We start from the raw sequence: 25,291 nt of genomic DNA on the forward strand, positions 1-25,291 counted from the left end.
TGTGGCTTTCTCTCTGTGTCTGAATTTCATTCTACTTATAACGAACTCCAGAAATAGGATTAAGACCCATCTGATTCAGCTGGGCCACACTTTAACTGCAGTAACCTCATCAAAAGATTTTATTTACAATGGGTTCACATGTTTTTCTGGGGTACATAACTCTCAGCCACCATATTAACCAAGTAACCATACTTAACATGACTAATCTGAAGAGTTCTAAAATGAAATACACAGCATCACCTGTAAAGTATGCTTATCAAAAATGTTCACCCTGAGTGTAATCAAACCATATGTCTGACTTCCTGTTCATAGGAAATATAAGAGAGAGAGAAACAAGTAAAACAACATCATGAGAAACGAGTCAGATCCAGAATGTAGGTCTGGCCTCTGACAAAGCTAATGTCATAAAACAGTTAATAATAATATGTAGCATAAGTAATAATAACATGTAAACCTCTTTGTTGCCCAGGCTAGAGAACATGTTTATTAATATGTCTCTGCAGTTGTGATGGTAAATGGCAACCCCTACATTGAAAATTCTTCTGGCCAAACTGCTATAGACCTTTGGATATATGATAATCATTTCTCACATTACTTTGTCTTTCCCCTTCATTTATAAAATATTGTACTGAAATATGTTTACATACATACATACATACATTTACATTGTTGAAAACATATATCAAACACTATAAAAGCTTATAATGAAGGGTAACCATCCCTTGCCCTCATTACTTCCTACCTCCAAGAAACAGCCACTTTAGCTCTTTGGGCCAAGGAATAAATACTGTATGTATTGTCATGTTTCTAAATAATGTGAAACTAAAGTTTCTCTGTTTATCAATTTTATAAAGTTTACCTTCTGCTATGATAAATAAGGATTTATTTCTCTTCTATTCCTATCTCATCTTTCTATACTCCAATATAGTTCTATCATTATTTTTGGTTAAATTAATGAAGACCAATTGCATGTAAATGTAACCAAGTAATATCCTATGAATATATACATATATATATTTCTGTACAACTTTTTGTTTTCCCCTGGTTTTTCTAAGCATTTTCCCTTTCTTCTTGCAATGTCTTCCTTCTAAAAAGCCTTTCTTTTTGTTGGTGCTTATTTGTTCATTCCTCTGTTGTTTTTCAAAAGCACCATAATGATCATTTGATGCCATTATTTTGGGGGGGACACCTCAGAGTCCTTTTGGCTCTCCACGTTCTAGCTTTTTAGTCCTGCTATATGGTTGTCATTCTGGAACTTAGCCTGAGTGCTCTTCTAATTCCTGTCTCTCACTATTTTGGCATTCTCTCTGGTTTTGCATAGCACATTTTCTACAAACTTCATAAGACAGGAAAGACACGGTTTCCAAGGCTTTGCTTATCTGAAAATGTCTTTCTGACATTCCCACTCCTGGATAATAGTTTTACTCAATGCAGACTACCAGACTGTAAACCTTTTACTTGAAGTTTAGAAGATATCCTCCATTGCAAAGCATTGTTAGGATGTTGCTACTGAGAACTCTAATGCCATTCTGCTTTTTGCTTATTTTGGGCTGGCCTCTTTTATTCTCTCCAGATGTTCTTAAGATGTTTCTTTATCTATTCCTAGTGCTCTGAATTTCACAGTGACATGCCTTGATACAGTTTTCCTTCATTTTCTATTAATATGACATATTATGTTGACTGAGTTTCTCATATTGAACCACCATTGCATTCCTGAGATAAATCCCACTTGATCATGGTATATAATTCTTTTAGTGTGCTGTTGGATTTGGTTTGTTATTATTTTGTTGTGGATTTCTCCATCTGTGTTCACAAGGGATGTAGTCTGTAATTTTCTTTTCTTGTGATATCTTTATCTGGCTTTGATATGAGAGTGATTCTGGCCCCATAGATGAATTAGCAAGTGTTCCCTCCTCCTCAGCTTTTTTTTTTTTTTTTTTACAAATTTGAGTAAAATTGGTGTTTACTCTTCTTGGAATGTTTCATAAAATTCAATGACGAAGGCTTCTGGTCCTGGACTTTTCTTTGTTGGGAGTTTTTTTGTTGTTGTTGTTGGCATGGGCAGGGTTTGGGAATTGAACCTGCGTCTCCAGCATGGCAGGCAATAGCTCTGCCTGATGAGCCACCGTGGCCTGCCCTGTAGGGAGGTTTTTGACTACTGATTCAGTCTCTTTACTTCTTATTAGTCTGTTGAGATCCTTTATTTCTTCTAGGTTCTGTTTAGATAATTTGTGCCTTTCTAGGAATCTGTCCATTTCACCTAAGTTGTCTTTCTTCTTTTTTCCTATCTTTTTCTATTTAACATTGGAGGTATTCCTGAAATGTCTGGTGATCCTTTGATATCTATTCATATTTAAAATTGAGGCACTCATCATATATTCTGGAGCAGATAGGAGAAATCTGAGATGATGGAATGGTATCCCATGACAAACTCTGGGATCTGTCCTATAACAACTTGTTGAAGAATGCTTTGAAAACTATTGCCTTTTTCTTTCTTTGCTTTGTATATATGTATATTACACAATTTAAAAAGTTACAAAGCATTTAAGGCAATAATTTCCTTTTGATGTGCTGCTTTTTCAGATTCCACAGCTTTGGTATATGCTGCTTCATTATTATATATAATAATGAAATTATTCATTAGCTCTAAAATATATTTTAATTTTAATTGTGATTTCTTCTTTGACTTGTAGTAATTTAAAAGGAATGATCATTGGTTTCCAAATATATGGAGATTTTAAAATTAGCTGGTAACATAATTGTGATTAGAAAACATGGTTTTTCTTTGAAATGATTTTGATATTTACTTTATAGCCTAAGTCACAATCTTGTTTTGTAAATACTCCATGTGTTTGAGAAGAATTTGCATTCTTTCATTTTTGTTGAAAAATTCCATATATATATCTATTAGTGTACTAGTGCAAGCTTGTTAACTGTGTCGTCCAAAGATCCTGATTTTTTTTTAATTAGAGAAGCTGTGGCTGATTTTTTTTTTTTTTAATTTATTTGAATCACCAGTCACAGAAAAAGACATGCTGAAAAATCACCTACACTGATGGTGGATTTGTCTAATTTCTCCCTGCAGTTTTTATCAATTTATGCTTTATATATTTTAGCATATTTTATTAGAAGCGCATATCTTTCGAATCATGTTATCTTTTTTTGTAAAGTAAATCTTCTATCATTAAATAGTTATCCTTTTCTAAAAAAAAAAACTGAGGCTCTGAAATGCTGACTGCCCGGTAGAAGGTGGAGGGCTAGAGCAGGGAGACCAACGTGAGTCCATTACAGAATTTAACTAAAGGGCACTGGAAATTTATAGTTTCAGAACAGAATACAAACCAAAGCAAAAAATTCAAAAGTTTGGAGGAAGGGTAGGTGTGCTAATCATTTCATCTTTCCTAATTGGAGCAAATCAATACTGTCTACATATTTGAAAAAATATGGTTCCCCTGGCATTCCCTTCAACACTCTTAAAATGGATAACTTAAATACTCTGTTTTTCTTTGCTTTAATTTAGAATGATCTTTTAGGAATAAATATCTTTTTGGTGAAGAAATATATATCTTGGCTCAGTAATTCCTTTAATTTCCCTTTGGCATTCCTTGGTTAAGTTAAAGCAAAATCAGGTTTAAATAAAAAAATAACAGGTATAAGATGATCCTATCTTCATAAAATATGTTCTATTCATACCCATTTATTTCTCTATCTACATTGCTTATATTCTAACAGTTTTCTACTTCTCTATATATACACAAAGAGAAAAATCCCTAATGATGTTCGCCAATTACTAATGCTATTTGTAGGTAGTAGGATTTGGGGTGCTTTATTACTCTCTTCTTCAAAAATTTTCCATTGATTGACATTTAAATAATCAGCATGTATAAGTTTTAGAAAATAGTCATTACAATGCAAAAACAAAACTCAACCACCAAACAACCAGATAACCAATCAACAGTCACGTTGGGGACAAAGGTGAGGCAAGTGAGGTACCTGGGGTGTACAGTTTAAGGAGGAACATCATCTCAGGGTCATGCAAATATACTGTCTGCTTTTCATTCCCTGCTCTGTAGTCCCAGACCTGCAAACAATACAGAGAGGACGGGAAGATCAATGAAGGTGTAACTGTCTGCAAAAGAAATCATATCCTCCAAGCTTTACAAGTTAATTGATCAGACATTATGAAATTAACATATAATTTTCCTTTTCCTTTCCTCTCCCTCAATTCAACATACGGGTTACATGTTGCAAACTCCGGCCACAGAGGAGCACTGAAGATGGTATGCTGTTGTCATGTCTAGTATTTCTTCTTCCTTCTTTATCTCAGTCTCTTCTGATTGCCTCAGCTAAAGCACCATGCTGTCGTAATTTTGCTTTCAGGTCTCCCTAGTAATTATCACATCACTTTACATACGCAGTTTTATTTGACATATTATGTATTTATTGCCTATCTTACTTAGATTATAACCTCCAGAATGCTACCCTCATGGAAGAATGATGGCACATAGTAGGTTTCAGTTAGTATTTAATGAAGAGAAGAATGAATGAGGCAGTTTTCTGTTGACCAAATGACTGAGGGCCAGGTACTCCTCTTGAGAATATGAAGATAAATAGAATGCATGGCCCTATGCCCTATAGATGACGCCTACACCAGACTCCCCTCCTTGCCTCTTCTCCCAACTTTCTATTCATTTGCCTTACACAATAATTATCTCACAGACACTTTTTCTTTTAAATGCTTTTACCTTTTTTCTCATACACTGTCTTTCCCCTGCCCCCAATTCTTGCTCACTTTTCATAGGAAAATAATATTTATCTCTCCTTAAAAAATCACTGATACACATAAAAGGTCATACTAGTAATTACTTATTAATCAAGGGAAAAGTCAATTTTGCAAACAATGCCAACAGTGTTATTAACTGCAAACATCTATTAGGTGTTACTAAATACCTGGTTCTTTGCCAAGCAATTTATAAGCATTGTCTCATTTAATCAATGCAGATAAAGAAACTGTGGCTGAAGGAAGTAACTTGTCCAGATCACAGAATTAGTAATCATTCTGAACCTATGTCAGTGGAGCCCAAGCCTTCTACCTCTTCCTACTACTAACTAACTATGCTCTCTCAGAAGACTCTCGGGGGCCCTACCCTCCATCCCCTTCCCATATTATCAATAGAATGAAATGCTGCTCTCTTCATGTTTCCATATATCCCACTTCAGCTATTATCAAATAAAATGTTAAATGTGTGCTTGAAAGGTTAAGCTCATTACCAGTGTTATGAAGTATTCGCTCTCCTTTGCATTGCAATTAGGGTTATAACAGAAGTAGGCATGTCAGACATAAATTTAAAAAATGTTCAAAGTCTGGCCTCTACTCTTAGTAGCTGTGTAAGTAAGTACTTGGGCAAATTACTTAACCCTTTTGAACTTCAGGTTGCCCATCTATAAATTAGGGATAATGGTACCAGCATTACTGTGTCATGAGAATAACCCAAGAGAATGTCTATAACACGCTGGTACCAGTGCCTAGCACAACACCAAGCTTAAGGGTACAGTTTCGTCTTCATTTGTCTTTTACAACCCACTCTCCACTTTGACTCTTTGGTGTTGCACCTTGCATTTCACTTATGTGTCACCTGTTGTGGTTTCTATTAGTTATCTATTAAAGTACAGCAAACTTCCACAAACTGAGCATCTTAAAACAACCAACATTCATAATCTCATAGTTTATATAAGTTAGGACTGTAGGAACATCTTAGCTGGGTCGTTCTGGCTCAGTGTCTTGTGAGGCTGCAATCAAGATGTAAGCTGGAGCTATAGTCATCTCAAGGTTTGACAGGAAAGATCTGTTTTGAATCTCACATATGTGGCTGCTGACAGCCCCAGAAGCTCTATTTCCAACCTTGCTCATGTGGGCTTCTCCACAGGGTTGCCTCAAGACATAGTAGTTGGCTTTCCCCAGAACAAGCAATTCAAGAGAGAGCAAGCAAGATCATCCATGACAAAGCCATAGTCTTTATAATCTGATTTTGGAAGTGATATCCCAGGACTTTTACTGTATTTTATTCATTAGAAGTGAGTTAATATGTCCATCCCATACTTAAGGGTTGGGGATGACACAAAGAAATGAACACTAGGGGGTAGGGATCACTGGGACCATATTAGAGTCTGCCTACCACATGGCTTAATAGTCTTATGGGCTCACCCAGGGAATATGATCCATCCCACCTGATCTCATTGCTATTATGGAAAAGCCAGTCCTGATTTTATACAAGGGACTTACACACTTTGGGATCATAAATGTTGCTAAACTGGGTAACTGGCTGTATCAGCACAATCCACCAAGGAATAATTGCAATAATAATAACAATAACAAAATGACTTTGTTTGCATTGTCTTACAAGTTATCATAACATTTGTGCCTTTCCATTCCCACTCGATGCAGAGCTATACTTTTCCTTGGAGTCTATTTATTTCTTAAAATCATTTCCCCTTTGGCTGTCTCTTGGTACATTTTCTACTTCCTCCTTTCTGGTCTATAGACACACACACTCTCCAGCTTCCTTCCTTCGGGAGTGCCAAAGATCAGGTAGGTAGTCATGGTGAAATACAAATACCTCTCCCAAACCACACTTGCAGAGAAGCTTGTTTATTATTCCAACAAAGTCACAGTGTGCTCCAGCCACTTCCTCAGAGTGGAGCATCCTGCCTGTGGATTATTTCACTCCTGCTCACTAGCTGCCTTTATTCACAGCACCGCCTAGTTGCATTTTTCTCCCAAGAGGGGATGAAATGGATCAAATTTGATATTTATATCCACTCAGGTTTAAACTAAAAATTATACAAATATTAAAATAGGTACAATGTAACTTGTAAGACAGAACAAATATTAAAAATGCATTATATTAAACTTTTATTGTATAAATATAAAAACATTTTATTTAAATATTGCCACTTAGGAATAAAAAAAATGTGGGTCCAACAATGGGAGTTTATTTCATGTTCTTTCATTTCTGTGAATTGTGAGTCTATTGTATTAAGGACAATATTTAATCATTTGGTTGCCTATGACTGCCAGTCACTCTGTTGCACTTAATAAATTCTGCTTTTGCAGTTATTCCTGTCAGTGAACTGGAGAGAAAGAAGGAATCAGATGGATATAGTAAAGCAAAGAAGATAAGGGGTTTTGGACAGGTAAATATTTTGAGGCAAATGGAGGAGACAACCTGTTACTATGAGTTGGGGAGAGAAAAAAATGATAGTGAAAAAATATAGGCTGTGAATCTCGAAAGAAAGAAAATACAAACAAAAATGAAAACCTGTAAGAATAATTTACCTACAGTGGACGTTCTGCCATTAACTTATGCTAAAAAAGTATTCTTAACAGAACATTTTGAGGAATAAGAAGACTCAGAGGCATTTTGAAGTTGTCAGGGACCTTATATACTTTATCTCATCTGCTTTGGTTAGAGGTGAGAAACTGAGGCACAGAAGATACGATTCCTCTCAAATCCAATGATATTTTGTGGAAGAGCCAGTCCCAGGCTTACTGAACTCTATTCAATTTCTTTTGTTAATAATTATTCTTTATGGTATGGAAAGGGGTTGTGTTTACATTTAATGTGAAATTTATTATTTTCTCTTTGATATCACTGAAGACACTTAATAATCTGAAATAAGCCTGTCAAGTGAACTTTCCTTATCTTCTCTGTGAATGTGGATTTCAGGAAGTTGTACTTTTAATGTGAACTCTCCCCAATTCTTGTTACACATCATGTCTAAAAGAGTAAAACTGTCTGGTGAGGGATCACATACTAATTGTCTTAGGACTTCTAAAGAGCAGGGTCTTCACAAGTATTTGTCGGTTCTATTGTTCTCAAACAACATAATATAATATTCTCGGCTAATACCTAGCACTGTGTGTTAGATATCCACCTACAAATTTGTATGCTACTTAACTTGGTAAATATTATTCAGTTTCATTGCTTAAACGGTTAAAATAATTAACCATTTAAGCCTTTCAATAAATTCATTTGGCAAAGCAACAGATCCTGGCACAGCAGGAACAACCTTCACATTGATAGTTGCTATAAGATTAGACATGCTCATGTTTAATTTTCTTAGGATAGGGCCTGTCTGTAGTGTTGTCTTCCTATAAACTCATTCAGCTGGTCCCACTGATAAATTTATAATAACAGATACTGCTGGTGGTAGGTTGAATCATGCACCCCAACAAACAGGTATATTAAATCTTAATCTACATCCTTATGGGCGTGATTTCACTGTAAACAGGATTTTTTGAGGACGTTATTTTTAGTTAAGGGGTGGCCAACTGAAGTCTTAAGTGGACCTTAATCTGGATCACTGGAGACCTTATAAAGAGACCCTGAAGAACCGAGAAAAGAGAGGACATTGCTATGTGATGACAGAAGGCAGAGACACAAGCCAAGGAACCTGAAGATTGCTGGCAACTAGCACCAGAATGTGTAGATTCTGGAAGTGTATGATACACACAACATCTCCTACTGAGGCCTGACCTCACTCCTGCCTCCTCCTCCTTAGGCACCCTTCAGGTTAACTCCCTGGAAGCACACTGAACTTTAGCTGTTATGACCTTGAACACTGCCCACCCTAACCACAGCTTGTCCTGAGAAGAGAGCACATACCCAGATGTTTTCTCAAAACTTGCCCACAAGCCTGAGACATTCTGCCACCTTTGTCCCCCAGCCCTATATAATCTAAAGAGTAGCTGCCTTAGGTAGGAACATACACCAGTAAATTTCTTGCCATCTTACTATCTATTGTGAGGTAACTGCATCTCTATATAAGTTCTAATAAATACTGATCACCCTAGCATTTAGTGCCTCTTTCTTCGGAATTTCAACAGGCTTCACAGTGGGACAGGTTGGGGCATTACCAGCTGGGTCTCCCACTATTTCTCCTTTTGGGGTGAGGCTTGCTGCTAATTCAGTGGGATGCAATAGAGAAAAAAAAGCAAGTCTTGCCAATATCTTGATTTTGAACTCATTCTAGCCTCAAAACCATACATAAACCAGTAAAATCTAAAACCTGTTTATGCTATTCATGATACAGTTTAGACAAACTAAGACACTGATTATTTCCCAAACTCTTTAATTTTTACTTCAAGGCATGAATAGAATAGATAAAAATTATTTTTTCCCAAACTACTCACATATTAAGAAAACATCTTTTTTTTTTTTTTTACAGCAAATTGAGTTTCCTTGAAAACACTTCTCCCGTTTTTACAGGAAGAAAACAGAGAAGGTCTGTCTGTTGATCCAGTAATAGAAAATAGTAAGAATGAATCAAAATTGAGATCTCTGGATGGTCTCTGAAGTAAAGAAATATGATTCAACAAAACCTAAGATTATATTAACGTAAATATTATTAAAAAATATATTGATGTTATCTTTCTTTAAATTGTTTTATTACTAATAAAATTAGATGAAAGATAAACTCTCTGCCATCCTTGCATAGCTAAAAAAAATTTTAAAAGAGTTAACAGTTTTATTTTCCTCATTTAAGAAAGTTTTATCAATAATGTCACAGCATATAAAGCTAGCAGGGCCTAAAAGTGTTCAATTTTATGGATGGTTCAAACTTGACTGGAGAAATATGACACCCTGAAGGTTTATTTTAGTTAACTGATCAATATACTTTCATTACTAATGGATTTTGAATTGTCTGAATAGCACTGCTTATTGTTATTGATTCAATTTGTGTTGTAGGGATATGTGCCGATTTGAATTCATTGTGTACCCCAGAAAAGCCTAATTCTTTAATTTTCATTCCTTATTGTTGGGTGGGAGCTTTCTTGATTGTTTTCATGGAGATATGACCCACGCAATTGTGGGTGGTAACTTAATGGGTCTCATGGTGATGTCTCCACCCATGCCAGGTGGGGTTGCTTACTGGAGCCCTTTAAGAGGGAACTATTTTGGAAAAAGCTACAGAACCCACGCAGCCAGAGATCTTTGGAGATGAAGAAGCCCCTGGGTGAGCTTCATGAAACAAGAAGTCTGGAGAGAAAGCTAACAGATGTTGCCATGTTTGCCATGTGCTTTTCTAGTTGAGAGAGAAACCCTGAACATCAGTGGTCTTTTTGAACCAAGGTATATTTCCCTGGATGCCTTAAATTGGACATTTCTATACACTTGCTTTAATTTGGACATTTTCATGGCCTTAGAACATGTAAACTTGCAACTTAATACATCTCCCTTTTTAAAGCCATTCCATTTCTGGTATATAGCATTCCATCAGCTTGCAAACTAGAGCAGGACCTTAACTTATTTTATAAATCTTAATTTAATTTAAACTTAATTTATAAATCAGAGTGATATAAAAAGAGACTGTTGAAATACTTTACAGTTTCATTTCTACCAATCTAATAATTTATATATTGTTTACCCAAGTAAAATACTCTTATAATTGGCTTTCTAGTGGCTGATAATTGAGGAAAGAGTATTGACAATAACAGATGCTTAATATGTAGCACTCTGCAGTGTAGAAAGCTCTTTATACTACATTAACTTGTAAATCTCTCAACAGCTCTTTAAGGGTGACATTTTTCAGTCCCTTTTACGAATTAAAGAAAATGAATATTAGAGTTAAATATGATTCACTAAAGATTTCATTCCTCGTAGTGGCAGATGCAAAAATTCAATGCAAAATCCTGAGTCCTATAACTTCCCACACAATAGATAGTGTTTGGCCCATTTACACCAAGGCAAAATGTCTAATATTTGACTCATTGTTAGCACATTTATTAAGAGATTGAGAAAAATAAAAAAAGCAGATGAAACTCAAATTTCTCATTTATAAATTCTCTGAATGGAGTTGATTAAAACCTTTGTAATGTGAAATTTTGGATTATCTACATGCTGTTACAATCTGGGAAGCTAAGTAAATAACTGACTATATATTTTTAAAATCGAGGGAAAGTGGGTTTTCTTTCAGCAATGACTGAGTGGTTACTATCAGTTCAACCTTTTCACAGATAATAATTATAATTGACAATATGTTAAAAAACAAAACAAAACAACTATCTGTAGGTACTAGAGAGGGACCAAAAGCAGGGAGAAACTGAATGGAACTCTATACTTGGAAAAGAGGATGGCACTGGGTAAATTTCTTGTTTTTATGCCTTTTACAAGTATAGGTGCTAGTCTGTACAATATGGATGCCTTAGCTTGCCAGGGTTGCTGTAGCAAAATACCACAAGCTGGATGGCTTAAAAATAGGAATGTACTGGCTCATACTTTGGAGGCTAGAAGTTCAAAATCAAGGTATCAGCAGGCCATGTCTTCTCCAAAGTCCATAGCATTGTGGTGGTGGTTTGCTGGCAATCTCTGGCTCTGTCACATGGTGCTCTGTTTTTTTTTCTGTCTCCTCCCTGTGGCTTGTACTTCTGTGTCCGAATTTCCTTTGCTTATAGGGACCACTAGACATAACTCATGTTCTGTCTCCTTGCAGGAGATACATATTTATTTATGTATGTGTTAGATAACACGACTGTGGGGACAGGCCAAATTCTGTAGGGCAGGATGTAAGTTGCAAACTCTGAGTTGACTGTTTTCAATGAATTCCTCAGGAGAAAGTGGCTGGCTAAAGTAGAGATGGAAATTCTTTCTTCTGACTGCTAAAATCATCACTTCTCCTTTTGTAGCCTTCAGTTGATTGGATGAGACTTCTCTTATTGCTGAAGGCAAACTCCTCGGTTGATTGTAGATCTAATCAGCTATAAATGCAATCAACCTACTGATGATTTAAGTCCATGAAATATTCTCACAGTGACAACCAGGTCAACGCTTACTTGACCAAACAACTGTAAACCAGGCAAGTAAACACATGAATTTAATCATCACACCAGATTAAGACCCACTCTGACTGATTCAGTTTGGGTTATTTTAATAGGATTTTTCAAGAGCCTATTTGCAAATGAGTTCACATCCACAGGATCAGGGGTTAGGGCTTGAACATGTCTTTGTGGGCAACGTGATTTAACCTACCACAAAGTGTCAGCTAAAACTCATGTTTCCCACAGACTGGCTTGAAGAACCACAGGTCAGAGATGCAGTGATGACAGCAGCTGGAAAATGAGAGAAGGAAATCTCAGGAAGCATAGAGTTAGAGAGGAAGCTCCAGATTCTACATATAAACTCTGTCTAAATCTTTTTCCTGACCCTTAAATTATGCATAGATGGTTCAGCTTCTAATCAGCCCAGCTAAGGTGAAAATAACTGAACAGAAATTTCAGCTACCCATCACAGAGGAAACAGGAGTTTGATTTCAGCCAAACTAATGGCCTGCTGAAACAAAAAGAAAACAAAAAATTAATATTTTGGGGGGATTTTAACAGATTCCAGGGATTTTGTCATTCATAATATCTAGGACACAATCCAAAATTGCTGTACATGAAGAGTGAGGAAAATGTGGCCCATATTTAAAAGAAAAGCCAACCAGTGGAGACTTACTTTGAGATGAATCATATGTTGAAATTAGCCTACAAAGGGTTTAAACAGTAATTATAATCACAATCAAGAATGCAAAGGAACATATGCTGTTAAGAAATAAACAAATAGGAAATCTCAGCAGAGAAATAAAAAGTATAAAAGAGAACCAAATGGAAATCCTAGAATTAAAAAGTATACTATCTAAAATTATATTTCATATGAGCTTAATAGCAGATTAGAGATGAGAGAAGAAAGAATCAGAAAACTTGATGCTCAATCAATATATATTATCCAATATGAAGAGCAGAGACAAAAAAACATTGAAAAAAAACAAAATAGAGACTCAAGGACATGTGGACGACATCAAAAGGTTTCACATTCTGTAAAACTGGAGTCTCAATTATGTAAAAATTTTACAAAAAGAATAAGGCAAAGAATATCTGAAGAATGTCTGATAATTTCCCAAATTTGGTGACAGTTATACATTTAGAGATTCAAGTAGCTCAGTAAACCTGATTCAGGATAGAGGCATAAAGCAATCAAACTTCTGTAAGATAAAGTGAAAATCTTGAAAGTAGAGAAAAATGACACATTATATACAAATTAACACCAATTGAATGGTTGCCGATTTTTCATGAGATCAGTTTCCAAGATGATTCATTATTAAAAAGAGGCCTCAGTTCCTTGTCAGTATTATACTCAGTTTCTTTTTATACAGACTTCTCCATTGTGTTGCTCAACATGGCAAACTGGCTCCCCCAAAGTGAATGATCAGAAAAAGTCAAAGATAAAAGTCACAAGGTGTATTATAACTTATTATGGAAGTGACGTACAATTACTTCTGCCATATTTTATTGGTTAAACAAACCAGGTGGTGGGAATCATTTGGGGCCATCCAGGAGCCTGGGTAACTCAATGCATAATAAATATTTGTTGACTAAAGTGATGGATGTCTCTGCTAAGCACTAACATCCATTATTTCGTTTAATCTTGACAGCAACCAATGGGTCATCATCCCCATTTTAGAGATGATAAACTGAGGCTTATAAAAGTAAAGTAACCCGTCCAATGTTACAAAGCTATTAGGTGTCACCGCCAAGTTCAAACCCAGATATCTCTAGCTCCAACACCTATGAAAAACGGTTCAGAGTAAAAATTAATGAAAGAATACAGTATTCTAAGAAGAAATTGATTTAGATTCTTTCTGATTTTCTTTACATTGAGTTAAATTCATTTGTATGTGGGGAAAGAAACTAAAAATTATATCAACAGAGAAACCCTAAAATTCTTCAGGGATAAAATGTAGATTTCATTTTTTCTCTCTTCTTGGACTGATTTTTCAGATCCTTGGAAACATGGAAAGCCAAGAACTATGCCACTAATCGGCACAGAGTCAATTCAATAAAATTTTATTGATCATTTAACTTACAGATGGCACTGTGGTAGCTGCTGGGAAACTACAAAGGAAGTGAGACAGTGCCTGATATCCAAGAGGTCACAATCTTCTTGGGGATAAGGCCAATCAAAAATAGTCATAACACAGGAGAAGGTAAGCACCATGGAGAGTCACATATCTAATGCTTATTGAGGCCTGATTTTTAAGAAAGATCTTCTACATCTCTAAAATACATCTGGTATTTATTAAAAGGATCTAGTGCAATAATATCTGGATGGCGACAGAAGATCAAGCTGAGGCAGCCAGACTTTATTTTTCTTTTTTTAAAAACAACTGGAAAACTTCCCAAGATTGACTTGTTCACCGTTCCACACTCCCTCAGTCAGCAAACACGGTTCCTACCAAGGGTGGCACAAAATTGGCTTTATACATGCTTCTGGAATGCAAGAATGAAGGAAGTAGGGCGAAGGTTGAAAGTCCAGGTAGCTTTTTGAGAATGTAGGAATCAAATCAGGACAAAGAAAGAAGGTGGAGTGGATGGGGTGATGTAGAGCTTGGCTGGAATGAGAGTTCAGCCTATCATGCTAAAGTAGAAATGAAAGCAAACACACACACACACACACAAACACTTTGGACCCCCCCTACACACACACACACACACACACACACACACACACACACACACACACACGTCCACAGTCTGGGAAGAAAGGAATCCTCCTAGTAAAGTTGAAAAGATTGAAGTGCCCTCTCCTCACTTTACCCCAGAGTAACCCATCTGTCCTGTGCACGGTTGGAACAGAGAGGAGAGTGCGGCCACGCTGGGCTGCAACCCACAGCGTCGTGGTGCTGGCTTCGCAGCGGTGGCGGAGCCAAAGACGCTTTTCAAAAAGTTGATTCAGCCCAAAATTTGCCTCGGGCACTGAGCATGCTCAGCTTTCAGTCTTCTGCAGAAACGTGGATTCCGTGGCTCCAGATTTTAGCTATGGCACTTCGGGGGCGGGATGGGGGGTGGTCGTGAGAGAAATGCCTGAGACCACAGGTGGAACCTGGAGTGTGAATATACTTGAAGGGGAAGGTGTAGGGACGGCCAGGCAGGGTGTCAGAGGAGACTCAGAGACAACAACCCTTTTAATGGGATTGCCCTTTGTGAAGGGGCGAGTCTGGTTATTCGGGGATGGGAAATGTAGAGCAAACACTCACCTGAGAAGAGGGACAGTTCGGCGTTCTGGCTGTGGTGCGTACAACTGAGCTGGGGGTGGGGTGGGGACATTCCTTATCACCCAATAGTGAGTCTCCCAGGTCTTCTCCAAGTACCTCTCCTTGGACTGCAATCTGCCACGAGGAAAATTCGCTCCTTTGCCGGGACGAGCTGATGGTGCAGAAGCGCAGGGGACGGGTGCAGAAGGATCACCCGATCGGCCCCGCGAAATCTGCCACCCCCCCTTACCCTTCCGCACCGGCCCGGAATGGTCTCCAGTGGTCAACATCTGGGGGGTTTAACCGGCTCAGAAACTCACCTTTGCCAGCTCCAGTTTCTGCACTTAGGTTCCTGGCCGGATGCATTCGCATCCATGAGAATGTCGCAGACTCTCAGACTCGGATGATTTTGGTGGTTTGGGGACGGTGATTCCTCACTGCTATGTATATAAACAATGATTACTGAAGATGTGTTCCCGGGTTACAAGTCTACAGGCGGTGCAGGGCTGAGGCCCTCCGCTTACACTTTTGGGGCTGAACGTCAGCAGAAACTCGGTGAGCAGAGTGCACGAGTGGCCCGGAAAGCAGCAGCGAGGAAAGTGTAAGCACCTCAAAATTCCACTGAATCCCGTAGTTTTGGGCGTCCACAGCGCGCAAGGTACGCTTCGGGGCGGTCCTGTCTGACCCCGGAAGAGAAAGTGGTTTTGGGGGGGGGGTGTAGCGAGGTAAAGAAAATGAATTAAGTAAAAATCAAAATCAAAGTTGTTTTGCTCCCTCAGGCCACCCTTCCCCTGTCTCATTTTGGCGCCTTCACCCCCTCACCCCTCCAAAGTTCGGCTTCCCCCCAAACCCCGAGGCTCTCCCGGGTTTAACTGGAGTGGGAGAAATAACCGAGCGCCAGGCCCACAAGTTTCCCGACCCTCTCCGGATCCAGGTAGCTAGGAAAACCCGGAGCGGAGCATCCCCCGCACCGGGAAACGCCCTCGGCGGCGCCCACCCACTGCTGCGCATGCTCAGTGCGCACGGCGGCGGCTAGTAGGAAGCTCCGCGCGGTGGCGGCGACTTGGAGGGTGGGAGGGGACAGACCGAGTGGCGGGTGGGGACGCTGGGACGCGGCTGGGGCTCCCGCCCGAGGTTCCTGGGAGTGTTTCGGCGGCGCAGTCCGGCGCGAGTGGTGAGCGAGCCAGGGAGCCAACGATCGCCGAGTGAACTCGGAGTCCGGGTCTCCGCGGCTCGGGACCCGGCTCCGACCGGGGCGGCGATGTTCCACTGCATCCCTCTGTGGCGGTGCAACCGTCATGTGGAGACCATCGACAAGCGCCACTGCTCGCTGGTCTACGTTCCTGAGGAGATCTACCGCTACGCCCGCAGCCTGGAGGAGCTGCTTCTAGACGCCAACCAGCTGCGTGAGTTGCCGGAGGTGAGTGTCCGGCCTTACCTGCGCGCCGCCTTCCCGCGAGCGCGGCGGGGCCCGGCCAGCCCTCGCCCCTTTCCTTTCCTCCCTCGCCCCTTTCCTTTCCTCCCTCGCCTCCCTCTCATCTCCCAACCCCTGTTCACTGGCTGGACTCACAGGAACCACCCCCTTCCTGCATTCACCTGCTTCTTTATTCCCTTACCTTCCCCGCACCCGTTCGCAGTAAAAGTTCCTTTTCATTTTATACAGAGCGACTTGATGTTTTCCAAGTAGATACTAGAGCTTGTGCGATTGGAGAGAACGTTCTGGGCTGATAAGTAGTTTAGATACAGATCTGAGGACTTCGAACTAACACCTGGCAGGTGAGAAACCAGGTGGCTGGGGCTTTCCCCAGATGGAGGGACCCAGCGCGGCATCAGCCCTGTGTTCCCCAACCACTGGCCGGGGCGCAATTCCCCTTTGCCTGAGGCTGATCACCGAGTAGGTGGGCGGTGCGCAAGTGATCCGCAGTATCTCAGCATCTTCCGAGGAATGTGCTCCAGGACTTATTGCGAGTGGGCCGTGCTCTAAGGAGCTGTAGATAGACCGGCATACGTTACCGGAGAGCGACTGCAGAATGGGGCGTTAGGGAAAGAGAAGGCCTAGGGAACCAGTGGGCAGGTGCCCAGATGCCCACCTCTCGGGCTTTGCTTGTGTGGACCTGTTGCGTGGAAAGAATCGCGGTGGAGGTCAACAGAAGCCCTGCCTGACCGGTGAGCCGTGCAGCTGCCTCTCCCGGAGCGTCCACATTCAGCCTCCTAACTTCTGTCCATGCAGTGATGCATTACCTCGTTAGAGTTGTTTACGTAAATTAATCACTCCGCTGAGGCCGAACTTGTCAAGCGACACATGCTGATTGTGCTTTAAAGGAGGGACGAGGGGACTACGAACTTTTAGCCCTCAGGAACTTAGCTTGAGTAACTCTCAAGCCAAGATATGCCAAATCCAGGGGTGTGCAGGAAGTCAGTGTACAGTAATCCAAAGGTGAGCAGGAAGTAGATAGACTGCTGGGAGTCGGGGAGAGGGCCTGGAGGCCTTATGCGTGGAAACTCAGATACTTTGTCCCTTAGTTAAGATAAAGCCAAGTCATGTCACAGAAATACTAGTGAAATGTTCTAGCTTGTTATAATGACCTGATATGTTCTCCAGTGCTGACGGGTGTTGAAAAAATCAGACTTGTGATTCTTCTTGGATTAACTCTCCTTGCTTGCAGTGGAGTTGATTGGATGGTTTTCAGTGTGTAATCACTGAGATTGTTCTCACTAGTATCTTTGTAGAGCCCCCTCCTCCCACCCTCTACCCAGCTTTGTTTAATTTAGAAGCAGAAAACCATCCAATTCCCTTAGACATTTATTATTTTGCAGGCATTTTCGAACACATGGCTTTTGTCTATCCTTTTGCATTGTTGAAAGTCTTAAGATCACACATTACTTTTAGTTATATAATCTTAAGGCATTGCTATCATCAGAAATATAAAGTATATAGCTTAATACTTTCAAGAGTCTCAGAATGAACTTATTATTAAAGATTGCGTGAAAAGCTGTTCAACTAGAAATATTTCAGCGCCTTCTGTGGTGTTTTTGTTTGTTTTCTTTTATAGAACTGCAAAATTTCCTTTGACTGGGTTGGCTTTTCACTCCCTTCTGCAGTTTGTGGGTTTTTTTGTAGTGTTGAGGAATTTAGCTCAGCATGGGAAATTGTGCGTTTTGCAAGTGTCAGGTCTACTGATACTATATGGAAACTTCTCAGAAGCTCAAAATGCAGTCTGATAGGACTCTGTAAGGGATAAATGAACAAGTTTTCAAAGGCTAGAGGTGGTCTACCTATGGGTAGTAGTATTCTAACAACTTGTAGACTGGTTTTATAGCTTTTAGGCTGTGTAAAATCTGTTTCTCCCTGACTTATTGTGCATCTGAATGCCTGGGTGTGTACATGCCAGACAACAACCAGTCACCATCTTGAAATTATAAATATTTGTTTCATTCTCTGTGAATGGACTCTGTGTCTTTCCTTGGGCTATTTGTTTCACCTTTGAGAGCTGTTACTCATTAGCTCTGCTCACTGCTGCCCCTGTCCCCTTCTCTCAAACTCTTTTATCTTACCTGCCACATTATCAGTAGGTCTTTTTTCTGACAAACGTCGAAGCTGTTGTGACCACCATGCCATCTGTATGCTCTCCTGTAATTTGTTTTGAATCATAAAGAAGGGAGGGAAATGAGCCTGTACCCCCTACTCCAGCAATGCCACATACTTTCTGCAGGCTTCAGGATAATGAAAAGAATTTCTTCTCCACTGAAAGGTGTGAAACCTCTGATTTGCCCTAATTCCCTCGTTTGACAAATGAGGGGATGAAGACTCAGAATTGAAGTGACTTTCTCAGGCCTGTCCAGCTGGGGAGAGGCACTGTCACCAGTAATCTCTATTCAAGTGTGTCCAACAGCTTTGAATGCTAGCAAGAATCTGGCCTGTTCGGCTTTTCACACTCATCAAACCTTCAGTTTCTCAGCCTTTCCTATTTCATACCATTAAAACTTGGCCTCAGTCAATCATTTATTGAACTTCCATTATTTGCACTTATTGGGAATGTAGAGATTACTAAGCTGCTCACAGCTTTGTAAGGAGACAAAGGACTTTCATACAAATATGGTGGGTATGGGGTAGAGAGGGCACCCACAGTTACAAAAATGATCATCAGGTATGGACTTGATCCTTATTTACTTGGTTCTTCTAACAGATTACTGAATCTGGACCACCATTTCTCAGCCATGGCTCAACCTTGTAATAACATCTCAACACTCCTTTTCTGCAGAGGAAACTTCAGAACCCTGGTCTTTAGCCTGGCCCAATTTGCTTGAAAGTCTTGCCATCCCTTTTCCATCCACCTGTTCACCCCTCTCCCCCAGCCTGATCTCTTTGGGATCTGTTTTAACACAGACAATTTTACTTTAATCTTCTTGAGGTGCCTAGGTGTTTTTGTTTACCTTTAAGAGCACAAAGCATGACATCTGGTAGGTTCTGCTTAATAAACAGTTATTTATCTGTTGAATGAATATTGCAGAGTACTGCAAAAATTTTCCTCTTTGTCTTTCTCTTCCCTTAAGCATATCACTGCTCAAGAATCTACCCTTGTCTAATAAAATAAGAGAATATTCAAGTTGGAAGTGACTTCAAAAGTAACCATTATCCACATGTTGAAGTTGTTTTGCCTTACTCTTTGGCTTCTTTACTTCCCTCAGTGTCTGTGACATAATTTGTTTCTTCCTCAACATTCAGTAGTTCTCAAGCATCTTCAAATTTTGTGTGTTTCACTGCTATCTCTCTAGGGCCAATGCAATGCCTCCTTTGTTAGACAACAAATATTTGAATGAATGGTCTTGAGCCTTCATTGATTAAAAAAAATTGTTTTCATCTTACCTCCTCTTAACTAGAATTCAGTTGATCTTTCATTGGCTGTCAGATGACAGTATCTCAAATACCTGTCCCTCCTATCATTCTATGTATCTCCATATTCAGCTTTATGCTTTTCTTAATCCTAAGCATATATCCCTACCTAACTCCAGATTATATATTTGCTTATTTGTTCTCTCTCCCCTACCAGAACATAAGCTCCACAAGAGCAGGAATGGATTTACTCACAGCTGAGCCTGGAACAGTATCTGGGACATGGTGGGCACTCAAATACTTTTCTCATGAATGAGTCATGTGTTGGTCATGTGTAGACTGTCCCTGTTTCTTAACCATCATAATTTCCCTTTTGACATTCTGATTTTTACTGTACACCAGTCTACAGAAGCTAGTAATGCTAAAGTCTCTTAAAGTCCTATGGCTTTGTCTCACTGATCTTTGTTCTGCTTTTCTGTACTGGACACTTTTGACCACCTTATGTTTACTCATCATTTCTATGAATATGACTTCAGGTTCTACATTTCCAACTGTTACCTCTTAAGAAGACCTCCATCCCCACATAGGATAATTAGAATAAGTACCCTTTGCCTTAAACCTGCCTTCTTTCAATTTAGGTATTGTCTCCCAAACTGACTTCTCATCCCAGCAGTTCCTTATCTAGGGGGCTGGACAGCTATTCTTCCTGTCTCAAGTATTCTTGGACTTTACTTTCATTCTTTCTTTCCCCTCCATCTATCTTGTCACTAAGTCCTCTCATTTCTTCTTCCAAAAATGCTATTTTTTCTCCCTCAGTCTCTCATTCCCATCTGTTTTTTTGTTTGTTTGTTTGTTTTTTTAACCTTGGAGTCATATTGTCCATTGCTGATTTCTTTCTGGTTAGTCTTTTCCCTCTTCAATTAAGGGGGCTTTTTTGAAAAGGTAGAGAGCAGGGGCTCTAGAAGCAGTTGAAATCTCTACTCCATCACTTGGATACTATCTCCCAGCCTGGGGTTTCTCAAGTATTAAAGGAGTACATATATCAGGAAGTTATTCTGGGAATTAAAGAGATAATGAGTGTAAAACACTTAAAGTGTCAGCACACAGTTAGACCTGAGATGTCTAAGATCTTTCTGAATAATGGGGTAAGATTCTTTTATTATAGAGCAAAGCTTCTTGGGTTAGAGTTTGAGGACATTTTCTTGGAAGTTTGTAAGTTATTTTGTGAAACCAGAGTGAAATATTCTAATGTTCTTTTCAACAATAATTCTATAAAAATAATCATAGATTCTGTGCCATCTGGATGACCTTATAAATGAGTTGTGTCGTAAGATTGTAGTGCCTGTGTGTAATTGAACACTTCTTTAATTGTCTTTAGTTAATGCAGAAAGAGCAGATAAGGTCTTATTTCAGAAATGAGGCATTTGGGTCTGGTGGTGGCTGGAAATTATATGAACAATGGTTTTATGGCAGTTTGATTAAAGTCATGGGTAAAGAGGCCACAGAACCCGTGGTAGCATAGGCACATGAAATTTTAAGGAAACTGTACTGTAAAAATTAGTGCTATATTTAAAGTGTAAGCAGCAGTGCAGTGTATGCAAACTCTCATAATTATCTTTCATGTTAATTAATGTTCAATTAAAAAAATTTGTTGGTATTCTATTCATAGTTTTAAGTTGTTCTGCTTTATAGTTTTTAAAGACTTAAATCAGAAGGAAGACATACCTAATTTTGTGTTTAGAAATAATTAAATAATGTTATAATTAAAATAAATAATTTAAGTCAATGCTTCAGGGGGAAGAAGTCCAAGAAGGTAATTTTCCTTCATAGTGGTGATTCACATATTTTTCAATTTAGGGAAACAGTTCTTATTTCTCTGCTCTCCTGTTATTGTTTATTAGTTTAGTACTTAATTGATTTCTGATTGTTATTCCAACCCTCTCTTCCTCTCCTTGTGGCCCCCTTAATTCATGTACACACTTTACAGGTGAAGAAACTGAGACCTAGAAAAATTACAATTTTCCCAGGTTTAGCATCTCTTTAGTGTGACAAACATTTAGTAACTATCTGCTATTTTTTAATAATAATGAGCCACCCATGCTGAGATTTTACTAGGCTCCAGACATTATATAAGTGTTCTATATAAATTATTTTTCTTAATCTGGATAACAATCCAATTTAGACATTGTAATTTCAGTTTTGCAGATGCACAAGTGGAGGCTTATGGCTGTTGAAGAAACTAGGTTAAGGTCAGCCAGCACTATGGAGAGCATTTGCTTCCAGCACCACATGTGCCCTTACCACTATCCTGTACTGCCCACATTTGGAGCTTTGAGGAAGAAGTCATGGGCTCTCTAAAGAGCTGAGGGAAGGCTTCAGAGGTGGTGGCATTCAAACTAGACAGGAAAAAGGAAAAAAGCATGCCCCAGTTGCTGAAACCAAGCATTTCCAGATGACTGGAATATGGGGCATATGAGTGGGAGGTAGTGGCTGGGGGAGAGCCTGGGATAGATCATAGAGGGGCCTTGTCAGTTTTGCTAAGGAGATAAACTACATTTTGTTGTCAGAAGAGACCCAGTGAAGGTGTGAAAGCAGAGGTGTAGTATAGCTAGATCTTTGTTTTAGAAAGATCTTTCTGGGGCCAGAGTAGAGTCAGGGAAACCCGTTAGAAGCCCCTTGCAGGAGTTTAGGGCAGAGGAAATGATGCAGTACCTGTAGGGATGTAGAGAAGGAGATGGCTTTGTTAAAGATTCTAATATTGGGAGTTTTCTACCCTGTAGTCAAGGGCCCTTTCTAGTCAAGGGCCTGACATGTCATGCTGACCCATCTGAGTCACTTACACAATACCTGTGCGTGACAGAGTACAAAGCACTTGCCTCCTCTTTGTGGACATATTTTCCTTGATTGTGGTGCATTCCTGCACTCATCTTGTCAATTGCTAAAAAAATATGGCAAACTTTGTATATAGGCATTTGGTTAGGGATGGCCAGATGTGTTATGGGTAGACAAGAACTTGTTCATTTTTGGTTTTGTTTAGATGAATGTGGTTGTCAAGTTTATAAAAAATTGTACCCACAATGACCCTGGCTACCCTGTGAGTTCTATTTTCTTGAGTAATATGAACGTGCACTATATATGTATTGTGCCATGAACTTTAGTTTCATCATCCTCTGTTGATGCTTTAAAGGACAAATAACTTGGAGAGTTTTTGTTTATTTTTTTAAAGTAACTTAGAAGTAAATTTGTTGCTGGCATTTTAAAAATAGCTGAGGACTTTGAGAAAAACTAAAACCATTCACCGAAACTTTTCTAGAGTTTGCAAAGATGTAATCATTCCTTCAATATAATAATATAGCAAAATGAGCTTACTTCCCCAGACCCCTTCCCTCTGCCCAAGAGTGTCTCTCAGTGCATTGTCCTCTCTACAAGAATTTGCAACTTCGCTATACTGTGAAAAGTAGGTTTTTGGGATCTCCTTAGAAAGGATCATTTACTACAGACTTGAAATTTTAGGGGCCATATGTAGCCTGTATTTACACAAGAGGATCAGAAATAGCAGTGTGAACATTTCCTAGCAACGATGATAAAAATCCCTTACCGTAATCCTGCTGTGCCACAGTGCAGAGAAATTGGGCTGTTTTGAATGAAGAGGCAGTGAACGCTGCAGGCTTCTCATTCTACTCACTCAGAGCTTGAAAAGTTAGCCTATTTTAAAACTACCCAGAATGCAGGGCTGGAAATGCTTGTCCTCCACCTCATAAGATAGTTATGAAGAGTGATGAGATCATGAGCTAGACCTTGGTAAATGCAAAGAAGAAACTTCTAGATGTCCATTAACTTTCCCTTGGGTATTATTTGGTGGAAAAGAAGTGGTAGTTTACTATTGTGTGTGGTATTTTAGAAGATCTAATGGTTGATATGTGTGTGTGTGTGTGTGTGTGTTTGTGTGTGTGTGTAGTGTAAAAGATCTTGGACTCCTTAGAAGTAAGATGGATGTTTTACTCCCCCCCCCTCGTTACTCTGAAGAGTTTCCTTATCTAGCCTATAACTTCTAGATTCCAGAGAATTTAAGTTGGGAGAAAGTTGCTATTTTGTTTCCAGTGACCCCAAAGAATGGATATGTCACATGTGGGTGGAAGGAGGTGTTATACCCAGTTACAGCTTGTTCCTGGCTGGTTCCTGATTGTGCAGCCACGTGGAGAGGGCTCTGTCCACCTTGATCACTGTAGTCACCTTTCTTTCCATAATTCACACCCACTTCTTAGGAAAAGGGAAACAGGAGGGGCTGGCAGCTGGCTCGTTGTGGGATCTAGGAACTTGAGTCATCTGAGATTTGTGAAAACCAGAAAATGACTTTAAAACCTTTCAGGATGTGGCATGGGGCTATGGCTGCTTAACTTGATTTAGAAAACCAGTACCATTCTTCTGAAGATGGTGAATAAATACCTCTGAGGCTCATTCTATTAGCTGAGCAGGCATGACCTTGGCTTTGTTTTGGCCTTGGTTTTATCTGATTACGTGTAATATATGTTGGATTCTTAAAAGAACTCAGAGAATTAAAAGAGTGACATTTTCCTAGCATTTCCTCTAAGGAGTATAGAACATTAACCAGTTTAGAATGTATTCTTGTAGATATTTTCTCTTCATGCACCAATGTATATTTCTTATGATTTCTTACCATATAAATTGTTTTGCCACTTGCTCTTTTTACTTAATACTACATCTTGGACGTCTTCCACATCAGTACTTATTGATCTGTTTTAATGTTGATGCTGGTACCATAGGATTCCAATGCATTGGCTATTTCTGATTTCTTTGTTTAACCAAAGAAAGAAAGTGCTGGACACCTACATTGTTTCTAATTCTTTGCAGTGATGACCCTCGCTGAATTGAACATTCTTGTGCATTTATTTTGTATACCTGTGTAAATATTTCTTTTAGATAAATTTCAAGAATCATAATTGCTAGATGTTGGTGTATAAATATTACAAATTTTAATAGATATTGCTACATTGTCAACTTTTTTTTCTTTAATTGATATGGATAAAACCCTAGAGATTGCAGAAATACACTCATTTTATGGCTAAGGAAACTGAAGTCTAGGAAGGTGAAGATAGGGGCTGTGTTTCCCTGACTCCTGACTCCACGTCCTGTGCTCTTTGTGGAGGCTGGACAAATAGGCCTCCAGGCTGGCTCCATCATCGGTGGTCCTTTTTTGTTTAACTCTAATTCATCTCTGTCATCCTGCAAAGCGCCAGGCAGACTTTGGTTATACACTCACGTATTGTGCCAGGACTGTGTGCTAGGTTTTTAGAAGAATAGCATCTAATTCTTGCCTTCAAGTAGCCTACAATCTTTAGTCTAGGGGAGAAGTTTATTGTTATGGGA

General features: G+C 39.3%; 2 protein-coding genes across 17 annotated transcripts in view; one reads left to right on the forward strand and one right to left on the reverse strand.

The window, feature by feature from the left end:
* LOC143684797 (uncharacterized) overlaps positions 1-16,098 on the reverse strand; it is a 62,198-nt gene extending 46,100 nt beyond the window's left edge. For 2 of the 15 annotated variants that reach the window (XR_013176170.1, XR_013176172.1), the window contains exons 1-4: positions 15,390-16,089; positions 15,073-15,241; positions 12,030-12,109; positions 3,994-4,081 (exon numbers count right to left, since the gene is read on the reverse strand). Coding sequence is in view for 9 of the 15 variants with exons in the window: in XM_077162091.1 (XP_077018206.1) it covers positions 3,994-4,081; positions 15,073-15,241; positions 15,390-15,445 (313 nt within the window). In the remaining 6 variants the exon portion in view is untranslated. The other 13 variants (XR_013176175.1, XR_013176174.1, XR_013176173.1 and 10 more) reach the window with 13 other exon arrangements.
* Positions 16,099-16,130: 32 nt separating this feature from the next.
* Positions 16,131-25,291, forward strand: part of LRRC1 (leucine rich repeat containing 1) — a 134,655-nt gene continuing 125,494 nt past the window's right edge. Inside the window, exons 1-2 of one of the 2 annotated variants that reach the window (XM_077162089.1) lie at positions 16,374-16,489; positions 16,733-16,845. Coding sequence is in view for 1 of the 2 variants with exons in the window: in XM_077162088.1 (XP_077018203.1) it covers positions 16,331-16,489 (159 nt within the window). In the remaining variant the exon portion in view is untranslated. Of the gene's footprint in view, positions 16,490-16,732; positions 16,846-25,291 lie in introns of both variants that reach the window. The other variant, XM_077162088.1, reaches the window with a different exon arrangement.

This window comes from Tamandua tetradactyla, chromosome 5 (genome assembly GCF_023851605.1).
Source record: "Tamandua tetradactyla isolate mTamTet1 chromosome 5, mTamTet1.pri, whole genome shotgun sequence".
NCBI classification, from domain to species: Eukaryota; Metazoa; Chordata; class Mammalia; order Pilosa; family Myrmecophagidae; genus Tamandua; species Tamandua tetradactyla.